This window comes from Mytilus trossulus, unplaced genomic scaffold, assembly GCF_036588685.1.
Source record: "Mytilus trossulus isolate FHL-02 unplaced genomic scaffold, PNRI_Mtr1.1.1.hap1 h1tg000244l__unscaffolded, whole genome shotgun sequence".
Lineage (NCBI taxonomy): Eukaryota > Metazoa > Mollusca > Bivalvia > Mytilida > Mytilidae > Mytilus > Mytilus trossulus.
The window spans coordinates 1,673,522-1,687,706 of record NW_026963317.1 but is presented as its reverse complement, the minus strand read 5'-3'; the positions used below and the strand labels follow the sequence as shown (position 1 = coordinate 1,687,706).

The window sequence follows — 14,185 nt, the reverse complement described above, 5'->3', positions numbered from 1 at the left end:
AATCTCTCTTCATATTATAGATTGTTTTATTTCATTACAAATACTGAATCCAAATATATAATTTTTTTCAGAATACATGATTTAGAAACCATGCAAGAGGTAGCTACAATAGAGGCCCATGACCAGGAAGTCTTATGTCTACAGTATAGTAACTTTAAATTAGGTAAATATAATGCTATTTATAGCTAGTATATAGTGTTCAAACATGATTGTCTTGCCATGATATAGCCCTTTTGTGATGCAGCATAAATTAATAACTAATCAACCAATGAAACATCAGTGAAAAATATTGCCTGTAGAACATACCCTAAAATAACCATTTTCTCAACAAACACTCTAAACAAGTGTAACCAAGGATTTTTTTTATTGTTGTTCTTCATCTTATATATTACTGGAAGGTTTTCAGTATATACTGAAGAACTTTATCCTGACATCATGATCTAAATGGGACAAGACCTGAGCTCAAGTGGTACTCATGTTATTCATTACTTTTATCTTTGATAATAATCAGTAAACATCATATTATACTAGGAAAGTCTACCTACAAGTTCTATCATTAATTGTTTTTGGGTTTTTTTCAGGTCCAAAGTTGTTGGCCACAAGCAGTAGGGACAGAATGTTACATGTATTTGATGTAGAACAGAATTATAAACTGTTACAAACTCTAGATGACCATTCATCATCTATAACGGCTGTCAGATTTACTCAGACGGAGAAACAATTAAAGATGCTCAGTTGTGGAGCAGACAAATCATTACTCTTTAGAAATGCTCAAATGGTGAGTAAAATGTTCTAACTTGTTGTGGAGCAGACATACCTTTACTCTTTCAACTACTGAAATCATGAATTGGTGTGTAAAAATGTTCTGAAAGCTGTAGATAGAAAAGATTTTACTTTTTAGAAATCATCAACGATGTGTAAAAATGTTCTGTCAGTTGAGAAGTAAATAAATGTTTATTCTTCAAAATGCTCAAATGGTTAGTAAAATGTTCTGGCAGTAAATCTGCAGCCTTTAGAAATGCTCATATAGTGATGAAAAAACTTCTAACAATTCTTTTAAAATTACAACTCACATGGTATTAGATTACTGTAGAAATGGACATTGATTGGACCCTTATAAACCTTTGTTTTTTTTTGGTTTGTTTTTTGGCACAGTATGTAAATATTTTAATGTGGAATTTGTAATAGGAAACTCACTGTCCACATATATAACCCACCCTACCTGTTATGAATGTTACAGAAATTCATATAATAACCTATTTGTAAGTTCTCACTTTTATATATTTACAGGATCCAGACCTACAGTTCACTTTAGACCAACATCTTGTGGGTAAAACTACAATCTATGATATGGTTATAGACCCAACAGAGAAGTTTGCTGCTACAGCCTGCCAGGATAGGAATATAAGGTAAGGCCTGAAATAAAATATTGTTTGTTTCTCAATCCTGCCAGACCCTGAAAAAATGGTCCGACTCTTGTCAAAACTAAGCCAAATATTATGTTATATATTTCTGATTTTCAGGCTTGTTGGAACGACCAATATTTTTCCAGCTTTTTGCAGAAAAAAAATTATTTTCCTACCAACCTACACACTTGGTTTGGCAGGGTTGGGATTGGGGAAACAAAGAATATATAAATTTAGGCCTAAGGTGGGATAAAAACTCAGAAAAAAACAAAATACATATCAAAACTACTGATCAAAATTACAAACTTGATCTGCAATTTATTTGATTTTACAACTTCATACCAAAATCAGCTTGATTTCTGATGGCAAAAATACAATTGCTGTATTTCATAAGGGTATTTGGAAAAAATGTTCTTCATTGGCCATTGATTCAGGTCGTAGCCAGGAATTTCCAAAGGGGGTTTCGTTGGACTCACAAACTCGACTTTAACAGTCACAATCCGAACAAAACATTTACTTAAACAGTGCTTATTTGTTTGGCTACGGGTATGTGATCAATGGATTGGTGATTGCTTTACACTTTTTGGCCATTAAGTGGTGAGGCATAATTTTATCAACCTATGAAAATATTTCAGTATATTTCAAACACATTCTGTTATACATTTATTGGCCATAAGAAGAAAAGGGTTATAGAAAGATACTCGAGCAGGTAAAAGACACCATTGAAGATTCCAAAAAAGAGCAGGCTAATGCTGCTACTAGGCAACACTGGTACCCGCAAAGTGGAAGGGATTAATATGAGTTGCAATAATTTGTTTCCCAATCCACTATTAATAAATACGTTTAAACTAAATGAATAAGAGTAAGTATGGCCAGGAAGATAGTGTCCTAATGATAATGATTTTATTTATCAGGATATATTCAATAAAGACCTCCAAACAGAGGAAGAATTACAAAGGAACCATTGGAGATGATGGTGTCCTAATGAAGTTATCATTAGATCCCTCAGGAACTTATTTTGCCACTAGTTGTACCGTGGATAAGAGTATCACCATTATTGACTATGCCACGGGAGAAATCCAAGCCTCCATGATCGGACATGCAGAAACTATCAGCAGTATAAAGTTCACCAACAATCTCAAACATCTGATTTCTGTATCAGCTGATGGGTTAGTATTCATATATTGGATGTACAATGTAACCTGCCGTATCCGACACCTCAGTATTCCAACATCCTGCTTTAACTGTTACATTTTAATAGTCCCAAAATATACATATTTGCAGAAAAAAGCTGAGTATTCCAACACCCTGCTTAATCCGACATTTTTAGCTCACCTGGCATAGCCATGTGAGCTTATGCCATCACTTGGAGTCTGTGGTCGTCCGTCGTCCGTCGTCTGTCGTTGTAAACTATTTCAAGAATCTTCTCCTCTAAAACTACTAGGCCAAATACTTCCAAACTTTGACTGAATGTTCCTTAGGGTATCTAGTTTATAAATTGTATCCGAAGTTTTGATCTATCAACAAACATGGTCGCCATTGCTAAAAATTAAACATAGGGGTCAAATGCAGTTTTTGTCCTATATCTCAAAAACGAAAGCATTTAGAGCAAATCTGACATGGGGTAAAAATCTTCATTAGGTCAAGACCTATCAGCCCTGAAATTTTCAGATGAATCAAACAACCCATTGTTGGGTTGCTGCCACTTAATTGGTAATTTTAAGGAAATTTTGCAGTTTTTGGTCATTATCTTGAATATTATTATAGATAAAAATAAACTGCAAGTAGCAAAAATGATCAGCAAAGTAAGATCTACAAATAAGTTAATTTGACCAAAATTGTCAATTGACACCTTAAGGAGTTATTGTCCTTTAATGACAATTTTTCACAATTTGTTCATCATATTTGCTAACTTTAAAAAATCTTCTCCTCTAAAACTACTCAACCAAATTCAACCAAACTTCAACTGAATGATCAGTAGGGTGTATAGAATAAAGATTGTGTTTTATTTTCTATTTCGTCAAAAAACATGGCCGTCATGGCTAAAAATAGAACACAGGTTAAAATGCAGTTTTTGGCTTATATCTCAAAAACTCCAGCATTTAGAGCAAAGAAGACACAAGTTAAAGTATTTATTAGGTCAAGGTCTGCCTGTCCTGAAATTTTTAGCCGAATCGGGTAACTGGTTTTGCAGTTATAATGCCCCTGAATTGATGATTTTAAAGAAATTTTGTAGTTTTTGGTTATTATCTTGAATATTATTATAGATACAGATAAACTGTTAATAGCAAAAATGTTAAGCAAAGTAAGATCTACAAATAAGTCAATTTGACCAAAATTGTCAATAAACCCCTTAAGGAGTTATTGCCCTTTAAAGACTTTTTTTCACAATTTGTTCATCATGTTGACTTACTTTAAAAAATCTTCTCCTTTGAAACTGCTGTATCAATTTCAGCCAAACTTAGACTAAATGAGTTTCAGAGTATCTAGTATAAATTCTATATTTTATTTCCTTGTATGTCAAGAAACATAGCTCCTATGGCTAAAATAGAACATAGGAGAAAATGATTTTTTTTTTTGCTTTTGAAGAAAATAGGACGATTCCAAGAAAATTTAAATAAATTGAAAAGCCAAAATAATCATTGATGAGAGATTTAACCAAAAAAAGTAAGGTGAGCGATTCAGGCTCTTGAGAGCCTCTTGTTTTTATGGTCCTCCAGTGTATCAGGTAACAGAGGTTACACTGTAGATTTATTTGTCTATTTTGCTATGCCTCAGAAGAAATTCAATGCTGTACACAAGAATTTCTGTTGGATTTTGGCTACAAATATTTATATGAATAATGTCTGATTTAAAAAAAATTATATTGTAGATTGATTATTTTTATTGGGATACCAAGTTTCTTTGATTTCAGGGGTAAATTTTTGTTTAAAGAAGCCAAATTTTGTTTTGGTTTTTCTGTTAACTTTGGTGAAACTGTTAAATCAAATACCTTATGAAATACAATTTTCCCATAATTCCTAAAAAATTTGAACCTATGAAAATAAATGAATCCACAGATTACGACAAATATCTTAAAATCAGTAATGATGGCAATTACCTTATGAATTAATAAAGATGTTGTTATTACTTCTTTTGTACAACATTTTTTTATCATGTAAAAATAGATAATTTCTATAAATAATTAATTTCTACCTAGGTGTATATTTGTATGGAGATTACCGCCAGAGATGACCAACATGATGCAGAACAGATTACAGGACCTGGGTAACATGTATCAGGAGGCTGAAGTAACAACTAACAACAATAATAATGAAACGTAAGTATATAGCTTATATATTCTAAATTTAAATTTGAGAAAATTATTTGCTCACTAAAGAACAAACATATCAGGGCTTGTTTTATGAAAATTTTGGGCACAATTATCAAAATTCAACAGATCTAATAACTGAATTTTGTGAATTTTGCACTCCTGATACAGAGAAATGTTTTGTGACTGCATTCTGGCTGAAAATCATGATTAATTTTTGAAGTCCAAGAGTGATGCTAAAAGTTCAAGGATGGAGGAGCACCACCCTTATAGCCTCTGGTGAAAACTATAAGTTGTGAGTGGGTATGGATCTGTTACAAAAATAGGTTTAACAATTATGAACAATGGAAGATAACTCCATTTCAAAATATGTGTTCTATATTAAATACATTAAGATAATTGATTTAAAGTTTAGATTGTAAAATGAAATAAATTATTACCCATTAAATGCTCACAAGCGCTTTTATTAGAATAAAGTGGATGGGTTTGTGACTTTATACAGTTTGGGATAAGACTTTTTAGAATGGGCTTCTTTTGAACAGGTTCTTGAATTTAACTTTGATATTTCAAGAAAGGTAATGGAATATATGGCACTCATGAAGAAAGTAAAATGTGCTTACATTTGGAGAAAAAGACACTTTTTCACATTCCTTGTATTTCTGATTTGACTGATACAATCATGCTTTATTTAGCAGCAGCAAAATTGGACACCTAGGGACATTTTCATTTGCTATAAAATCTTTTTCTATTCTAATATATTCAGTGCTAAACCAAGTGTACCTGTGCCAGGAGATTCAGAGTTTAAAACTCCAAGTAAGATATTAGCTGAGCTAAATGAATACAACCAAAAGCAGCAGCAGCAACCTACCAAACAACATCCAGAACAACAGAAAGCTAAAGCTCCATTAGACTACAGATTTAGTATAGGACAATTACCTAAATGGGCTAAAAACAAGGTAAATAGTTAAATTTAGGTCAAAGATTATGATCTTGACTACTATACATCATTTTAAAAAACTAATGCATTCTGGGTAATATTTTCAAAAGCCTTTAAGAGCTAAAATGTTGTGATTGGCTAACAATGTCCTTAACAATGAAAATTCAACCAATGGGTTGATATTTTCATTTTTGGGGACAAACAATGAAATTACCCATTGTCCTTTAGATTCTGCAAAGGCAAATTTTTGAACAGGGGAAAGTTTGGTAATCAAAGAAAGTTACAGTATAACTAAGATTTTTTTTTTTTAATTTTACAGGAAAGAGTTACTGAAATCAGAAAATGCAATGTCTGAAGAAATGCTTTTAAAAAGTTATAGACTGTAAACAATAAAGTTATAGACTGAAAACATCATGTAGATATTAGCATGGAAAACAAATATGTTGAACTTACATGGGAATTGTATAAATATTTGTTTCTTTAGAAAAAATATGAATAAGTTTGTTTAACCCCAAATTTGACCCAAGAAATATTTCCAATTAATATTTTTTTATTTACAGTTTGGAAATGAGAAATCTAAAAGTCCTGAGCAGACATCAGGTCAGCCAAAGGGAAGATGGGCTGAGAGATCAGAACAGAAAACTATACTAGCACAGATTGATGGAAAGAAGGTGGAAATTAATACAAAAATTGGTAAGTCTTACTTTTATTTTACCCCCTGTTTTTGTGCAGCTGCTGCTGTTAGGAACTTTTGATACCATAGATTAATTGCTATAATAGGGATACCTATTTTCATGCCCCACCTTCGATAGTAGAGGGGTATAAGTTTTCTGGGCGAGGTTTTGTCTGTATGTTCGTCCATCTGTCCAACTTCAGGTTAAAGATTTTTTGTCAATGGAGTTTTGGATGAAATTGAGGTCCAATCAACTTGAAATTTAGTACACATGTTCCCTATGATATGATCTTTCTAATTTTAATGAGTGGGGCATCCATGTATTATGGACACATTCTTGTTTGTGGATTTATGTTAACCCTATATTTTTTTGAAATGTTCAACAAATAATAAATTAGCTATACAGTAGTATGCAGACTTTGGCAAAACCAAGAAATCAAATATCCACTGAAACACAATTTTTCCTCAATTCACAAATTTTGGTACCATTGAAAAGAAGAGAATTCAGGGTATTACATGGCTATTCTAGCTTTTTCTGATTATTCTTGTGTTCTTATGCTTTAAACTTATAGAGTGGTACCAAATTTTATGCCCCATTTATGGGCATAATGTTTTCTTGTTCTTATGTTTGTCTGTTCATTCATCTGTTCTTCTGTTTGTCTGTTCGCTTCAGGTCAAAGTTTTTGGTTGAGGTAGTTTTTGATGAAGTAAAGTTCAATCAACTTGAAGCTTAGTACACAAGAAGTGAGTTCGTGGTCTAGTGGTTAAGACCGATGGCTACAGTGCTGAAGGTCCCGAGTTCGATTCTCACTCGGGGTGCTAAAAATATCAGTACATTAGAAGGGTAATTTTCACCCTCTCACACACATCTCTGGTACCCAGACCGGAGATTAAACTAGAATGGGTACGTTGGGGGCCTCGGTTGGTCAAAGTGTCCCTACTTTGACCTGGAGATCAATCTTCTGATATCTCTCTGGTTTGTCTGTTTCCACCGAGTGGCCCGGTGGTTCTCTCCGAGTACTTCGGCTTCCTCCACCACAATAACAGACTTCCCGGTGTCCTAGCACTCCCTTTGTGTTGAATTGGGTGGGGATTGTTTGTCCTTGTAAAAATAATTGTCGTATAAATATACGTTAGTGACACATCTCCATTAATCCCGTTAGGGAGTGTACATGTATGCCACTGTACCCTCGCAGCTTTCGAGGGGTTCTTCGGATATCGGAGGCATTTACCAGTACATACATACATACATACATACACATGATCCCTATGATAATCTTTCTAATTTTAATGCTAACTTAGAGAGTTTATCCCATTTTCACGGTCCACTGAACAAAGGTAATGATAGTGTGGATTGGGCATCCATGTACTTGGGACACATTCTTGTTTGCTATGGTTTGTTGTTGCATAGGATTGTTAATGTTGCTTTATCTTATTTCACTTTGGGAGGGAAGGGGGCTTATCCCGTAAAAAACAAGTTTGGGGGTGTATAGGAATCAACCTGTCAAGACTCACTTCTTTATCCTTTACTTGATTTAGTAGAATATGATGATATGCAAAAATTTTACCATGTAAAGGATTAATTATTCTGTTTAATTTTTTTCAGAAATGCCCCTTTTAAATTTTTTTTTTATCCTTTACAAAACAGTCATTGCAATTCTTCTAAATGAAACTTTGTACATTGTAAGATCCTAATATGTAGATGTGCATGTTGAATAGTATCCAAGTTACAGGATACCAATCCAATCCAGGAACCACAATTGAAGATGAAGTCCCTAAATAGATATGCCATCTTTTAAATGGAATATTGTACCCCATTGGTCACAGTATAACCCTCAACAATGATCAAAGCTCTTGTTATATAATGAGTTGATTTTCCCAAATATGTATGTATCTTCATTCATATGGTTAAAAGTTAATAACAAATGCAGAGAAAAGGAACGATAGTATAGTATCTTTTTCATTTTATATGTCAAAACACCAATCAATATAGAGTGACTGAGTCTGAAATATTTGTACTTCTTTTCTGGTGCAATGACCGATCAAGAGGGGGGCTTTCTTTTTATTGGACAATCAATGCCTTTGAAGAAGGACATAGAGTTGGAATCTCCTTTCCCCAAGGTTGGGAACCCTCCCTTCTAAAAATGGCTGAATTGATCAATTTATATCAGTGTTATTAAACTTTAAACAGGATTGATGTACTTACTGGTGAATAAATTGACATCATATGACCTTTTTTTCTGCTGAAGATATAATTCATATAGTCCTGAGATATTAAGGTTGAAATCTTACTATGTTTATTTAGGTTAATTAAGTATATCTGTTAGAATTTATATAAAATGATTATATAAAACACGTTCAACATTCTAAATGACAATTTAGGAGTCTGTTTCTCACCTATGTCGAGGGATTATTCTCGCTTCAAAACATAATTGGATAAACCGTATTCCCCATGATGTTAATCTCTTAATTTGTCAGCTCGAGTATGATTAAACCTAACAAATAAAACTTGTTAAATACTTAAAGGATTAAAGATAATCCAAGTTAATCCCAAGTCATTAACTGTACAGCCATCTGTCTGTGATTATGTTTACTGTTCAATAAAGTAGGTTAAAAATTTACGACGTTAGAATTTGGTCTGAAATAAAACCAGTTCTTATTTTTGGTATAGAAGTTTCAGTGTTAAATACAGAAGCTCACAAACTTTCGCTAATCCACCATTGTTTCAAGTGTTTAAAAGAGGCTCTTTAACCACTTTTGAAAATGTCTTGGAATATTAAACAGCTTGACTTTTTACACGGTTTTATAATGCCTCATGAAGTAGTCAAGATCTACAAGTATTTAGATATTTGGTTTAACAATTCTGGAAGAATTTCAAAATCTGATGTCATCAAAATTTACATGTATAGCCCTGATAGTTATTTAAGCAAAATTAAGCTTCACCAAATTCTTGTTCCATGATAAAGATTTTTTATGGCATTGAAGCTTAAATACTTGGAAAAAGTTTTTGTGTGGGAAATTTCATATACAGTTTTTTTTAATGGACTGAAATTGAATTCAAACATTTTATTCCTTTTTTTATTCTTCTGTACAATTATTGCCAGATATTTATGAAATTTATTTCACAGGAGTTCCATAATCCAGACAGATCAACTACATGTATTCTTAAACGAGTTATATCCCTTGAAAATATTAGTTTTATATATAATGGCATTCTGAGCACTCTCAAGCTTATATTTCTTGTAGGCTTGTTATGGAATTTATATCAACCATGTCTTGAAGAGTCAGAATATTTTGGTGATTTATTATTTTTTCAGTCACTTTGAAATGTAATTTATATAAAATTGATTGTAAGCACTCTCATACCTAAATTTCTTGTAAAAGTTTGATTAAGTTAATTTAAAATGCTGTTATCAGTAAGGTCAAAGAGGGGAGCAGTCCAACTAATTTAAATGATGTTATTCCTCTTGGAAATACAAAATTTACTGAAAATATAATTATTTTGGATCTTGATTATGCCTACATTTTTTGTAACATATTAAAAAGTAGAATTAAATTTGTTAGTTACTAGTATTACCTTTTATATGTGATATTTGCAACACATGAAAGTTTGATTGCTGTTTTTATTACCGGTCATGTAGATTTTTGTCATTTGTGAATAATACCAAAATGAGGCTGATTCTGCTACTAACCTACCTAATAGCATTGAATTATGGGAAATACATTTTATTAAAATGTCAAACTTAAAACCATCACATTACTAGTTGCTGTTATTAAATGGATGTATTTTGTAACGACTCAGGAAGTTTTACCTTTTCTCCTTTGGTATTTTCACAACTACTCTCCTGTGCATAATATGTGTTCAAAATATTGAATAATGATCCTGGATATGCATGAAGTATTTATCACTGGACATGTAAAACAATTGTCAATCTATCTTAAAATTAAAAAAAAAAAAAAATCAGAATTAAAAACAATTTCAAAGGTAATTGCAGAAGTGCTTTGAATTTATTAATGTGTGCAGTTCCTTAATTAACTTTTATGTATTTAAAAAGCAAGGAATTGTATTAATTAAGGTGTCTTATACTTTTTTTGGCCACACAAAACTGATTTTACAAAACATTCTACCTCGGAACTAGTGGATTCGCTTGACTTATTCTATGTGTATCTAAATAAAATGCAGGAAAAGTACAAATAATATAACAGTGGATACTATATAGAATTGTCTTAGAGAAGAAAAAAAGAGATACAAATTTGTTACCATTAAAAGCCATAAACTTACTGTATTTATAAAGTTCATTTGTTGATTTAAAATTTAACAAATGATGTCTTTATTTTGTAATAAAAATGCAAAATAACTTCCAAATACCAAAGCATTTTTTTTTTAATCGGGGAGGAACACTAATTAAGTAAAAGTTAATCTGTGAAATGATCTGTGAAGATTTTCACCTGGACTTTTGATAAGTTGGTCTGATTAAGTAACTTACCTATACAACGGAGATTTAATTGTAATGGAAATCTTATCTACGGCATGATTGTAAAAAGTCATGAAAGATTGCGAAAAGATACTTGGACTTAAGTTTTATATGAAGTGCAGCTACTAATACTTCATTGATAATACTACTGATCAAAGAAATAGTGGAAATAAAAGAATTCCAGTTAGATATATAATTAATGACTAAATTAGTACTTCTGTTTTATTTGGAGTTACTTAATACTGACAGGAAAGCATTTGAAAAAAGAAATTGAATTGAAGAGAAAAAGCACCTAAATAATTGGAATTGACTTTTGCCAGATGTTGATAAAAAGCATGATTTAAAGGAAGAGAGATGTGAATTAATGCACCTCTGGGGAGATTGCTTTCATATAGTTTAAAAAGAGCCAGTAAAAAAGGTGGATAAGTTTTGCAGACATGAAATAGTGAAGAATCAGTGTAATTAGAGATATTAGAGAAATAATAATGGATAAATCTGACTTAGTGTATTTACAAATTCTCTACATTTTAGACCGAAACATACGAAAATTACCACCTGGTGATGATGAAGAGGATGATATCCCCAACATTAGGAGAGAGACCATGGTTATGTCACACCCAGAAAATACTCCTAGGGTAAGTGATTTGTTACTATAACTGAAGAAAAAAATTGAAGCATTTTAGATATTATTGTGAATTTGCAAAAATAATTATATTGTGCAATAATGACAATTTGAAGTATTAATAATACTGTGGATTTATAATTCGTTGGATACCAATATTCGTTGATTTTGTGAAACAGGTGAATCACAAATTTGAATATTCCATGAATTACAAATTTTCTATAGGCCAGTTAAAGTTGACTTGGAAAAAAACATGTTGAAATTAGATATCCACGAAAATTGGTATTCATGAAAAATTAATAGTCCACAGTGTATGAGTATGATGGTATAATCAGGACCTTTAGCTGCAGAAAGTAATACAAAAATGTATAATAGAATAGTTTATTACAAAATATTGACAGTTGTCGCTTTGTTTGCATGATTAGCTTAAAGTTTTAAACTTTGAAGCTATTATGTATGACAAAATCCAAAGATATAAGAGGGTTGTATTATGAGCGAACCGTCATGACAAAAATCAGTAAAAAATCTTGCCAAATGTTGTTAATAGTTTTTTTAGGTACATGCCGTTTAAAATGTACACTTTTCTTTATGAAGTTAAAGAATCAACTCATTTTGACATATCAGGTTACATTTTTGCAAAAAAAAAAAGGTAACAGATAATTAGTGAGGGGGATAGGACCTTTATTGGGACTCGGGGATCGGGTGTTTTTAAGCTCGGTATTTCAGGATCTGGAAATCCTTTTTTGGATTTCGGGATGTCGGCATTTACTTTATTTAAATTCGAGACCTCAGGATTTCGTTTTTTTAAGTCAAAGATTTTCAGGATCAGGACTCCTCCTATCCCCCCTCATTAGTGGAGTTCTGAAGAAAAACAATAAATTTTAAGCAATTTGATGCAAATCAGGTAGCAGAAAATGCCTGTCTGATTCCTGACAGTGGGCATTCCAGCCCTCTTATAAATCATTAAAAAAATTATAAAGCCTGGTATTTGATTGTAAATTTTCTTGACGCTAGGAGAAAATTTCTTAACGCAAGGAGAAAATTTCTTGACGCTAGGAGAAAATTTAAGTTCATCTTAGCACATTGCTATACTACATTACATAATTTCTACAGTGATAAAAACTATAAATCTTACTAAATTAAAATAAATGATCAAAATGTCTTAAAAGAATTATGCAGTTACCTGCTCATTTCTAGCTCTAAATTTTTCATCGAGACCAATTCAAAGCTAATTAATCTTGTTGGTTTGTAATTTCCTACTTTTGCTTTCAAAACATATCCATGGTGGACTTAAAAAGACCCATTGTGACTGCTTAAAAAACCTTAAAAGACCCATTGTGACCGCTTAAAAAACAGGATACTTAACAGAGTTAAGTCTAGATTTCTGTATATTTTGAAAATAAAAAAAACCCAAATAATTGAATGGTTGTTTTATGCTATCTCTAAAAATGGATTAATGTTATTTATTACAGTAGATTTATGTTAAACTTATATTTAAAATCTTTCTATTTCCTAGCGACATCCATCTTCAATAATCTGATATTGATACTATGCATCAAGAATTAATTTCTAAAAATTCAATTACAAAAATTGAATAACAAAATATAGCATGATTTCAGAAAACAAAAATATAAGAACTTGTTTTGAACAAAAGTAAAAAACTAGATTTAAACAAAAATAATTAACTTGATATGGACGAAAATAAGCAAGCTTGATTTGGACTGAAAGTTAACGACTTGATTTTGGACGAAAACAATAAATTTTATTTTGACTGAAATTTAAATGATTTGAAATATTGAATATTAAAAGTAAATGAAAAAATAAATTGTATTTAAATAATGGAAATTTGAAAAGGTAGAAAATGGACTTAACTATTTATTTGAACATGACTTTATAATGTTACTAAAACCTGGAAAAAAATCATAGAAATTAAGAAAGATAACTGTAGTGAGTTATGCTTTTTACTCAGCCTCAGCTAGACCTAAGTAATCAGAAGCATTTCAAATTCAAAAAGGAAATTATATTGATCTATAACTTTTTGACACACTGTCTCATATAAGCCTAATTTATTTTTTTGAAGTATATTATTATTTGTATATGGGCTATAGCTCCTATTGTTAAGTGTAAGTGATTTTTACATGCCGTTCTTAGGTCACAAGACCTAGTTAGAAATATGTGTAATATTCAATTAATTTTTAGATGCTTAACTGTCATAATCTATTCACTCATAACATATCTATTCTCTTATCGTTTACGCTGCATTAAATATTTTTTTATATTGGAATATTTCAAATCTCCGGTAATGCAGGCATGTGTAAAACAATGTATGGGAGCTACATGTTAAAAATTCCAAGTAAAATACGAATGTTTTCTGTCAATATTGCAGACAAGTTGTTGACCGTCAGATATAAATTGCCTATTGAATTTAACATTTGATTTGTCGTGGATTAGAGTGCATATTTTATCTGTCAGTAGTGGTTTAAGTGTCATCCTTGTCAATCAATGTCTTTATAAATGGGTTTATACGGATTTACTTATCTGTTTCATAACATCATTGAGTCCGTCAATACCAACGCCTCACTGTCAATGTTTTTCCATAAGTCTTAAACAATGCTTTTTAATATACAAGTTTGTCCTAAACAAATGATAGCTTTAAATTTACACAAATGGCAAAGTTTACACCATATATACTATCTTTAAAACTTTAATATTTAAAATTTTATTCAGATTTATTTTAGTCCTAATAATTTGGTCAACATTTA

General features: G+C 31.4%; 1 protein-coding gene across 3 annotated transcripts in view; it reads left to right on the top strand.

Annotated features, from left to right (window-relative positions):
• LOC134701471 (mitogen-activated protein kinase-binding protein 1-like) overlaps positions 1-14,185 on the top strand; it is a 64,791-nt gene that overhangs the window by 30,603 nt on the left and 20,003 nt on the right. For all 3 annotated transcript variants that reach the window (XM_063562625.1, XM_063562624.1, XM_063562626.1), the window contains exons 14-21: positions 72-163; positions 582-778; positions 1,291-1,409; positions 2,321-2,575; positions 4,606-4,725; positions 5,480-5,672; positions 6,214-6,346; positions 11,333-11,436. In XM_063562625.1, the coding sequence (XP_063418695.1) occupies positions 72-163; positions 582-778; positions 1,291-1,409; positions 2,321-2,575; positions 4,606-4,725; positions 5,480-5,672; positions 6,214-6,346; positions 11,333-11,436 (1,213 nt within the window). The remainder of the gene's footprint in view (positions 1-71; positions 164-581; positions 779-1,290; positions 1,410-2,320; positions 2,576-4,605; positions 4,726-5,479; positions 5,673-6,213; positions 6,347-11,332; positions 11,437-14,185) is intronic.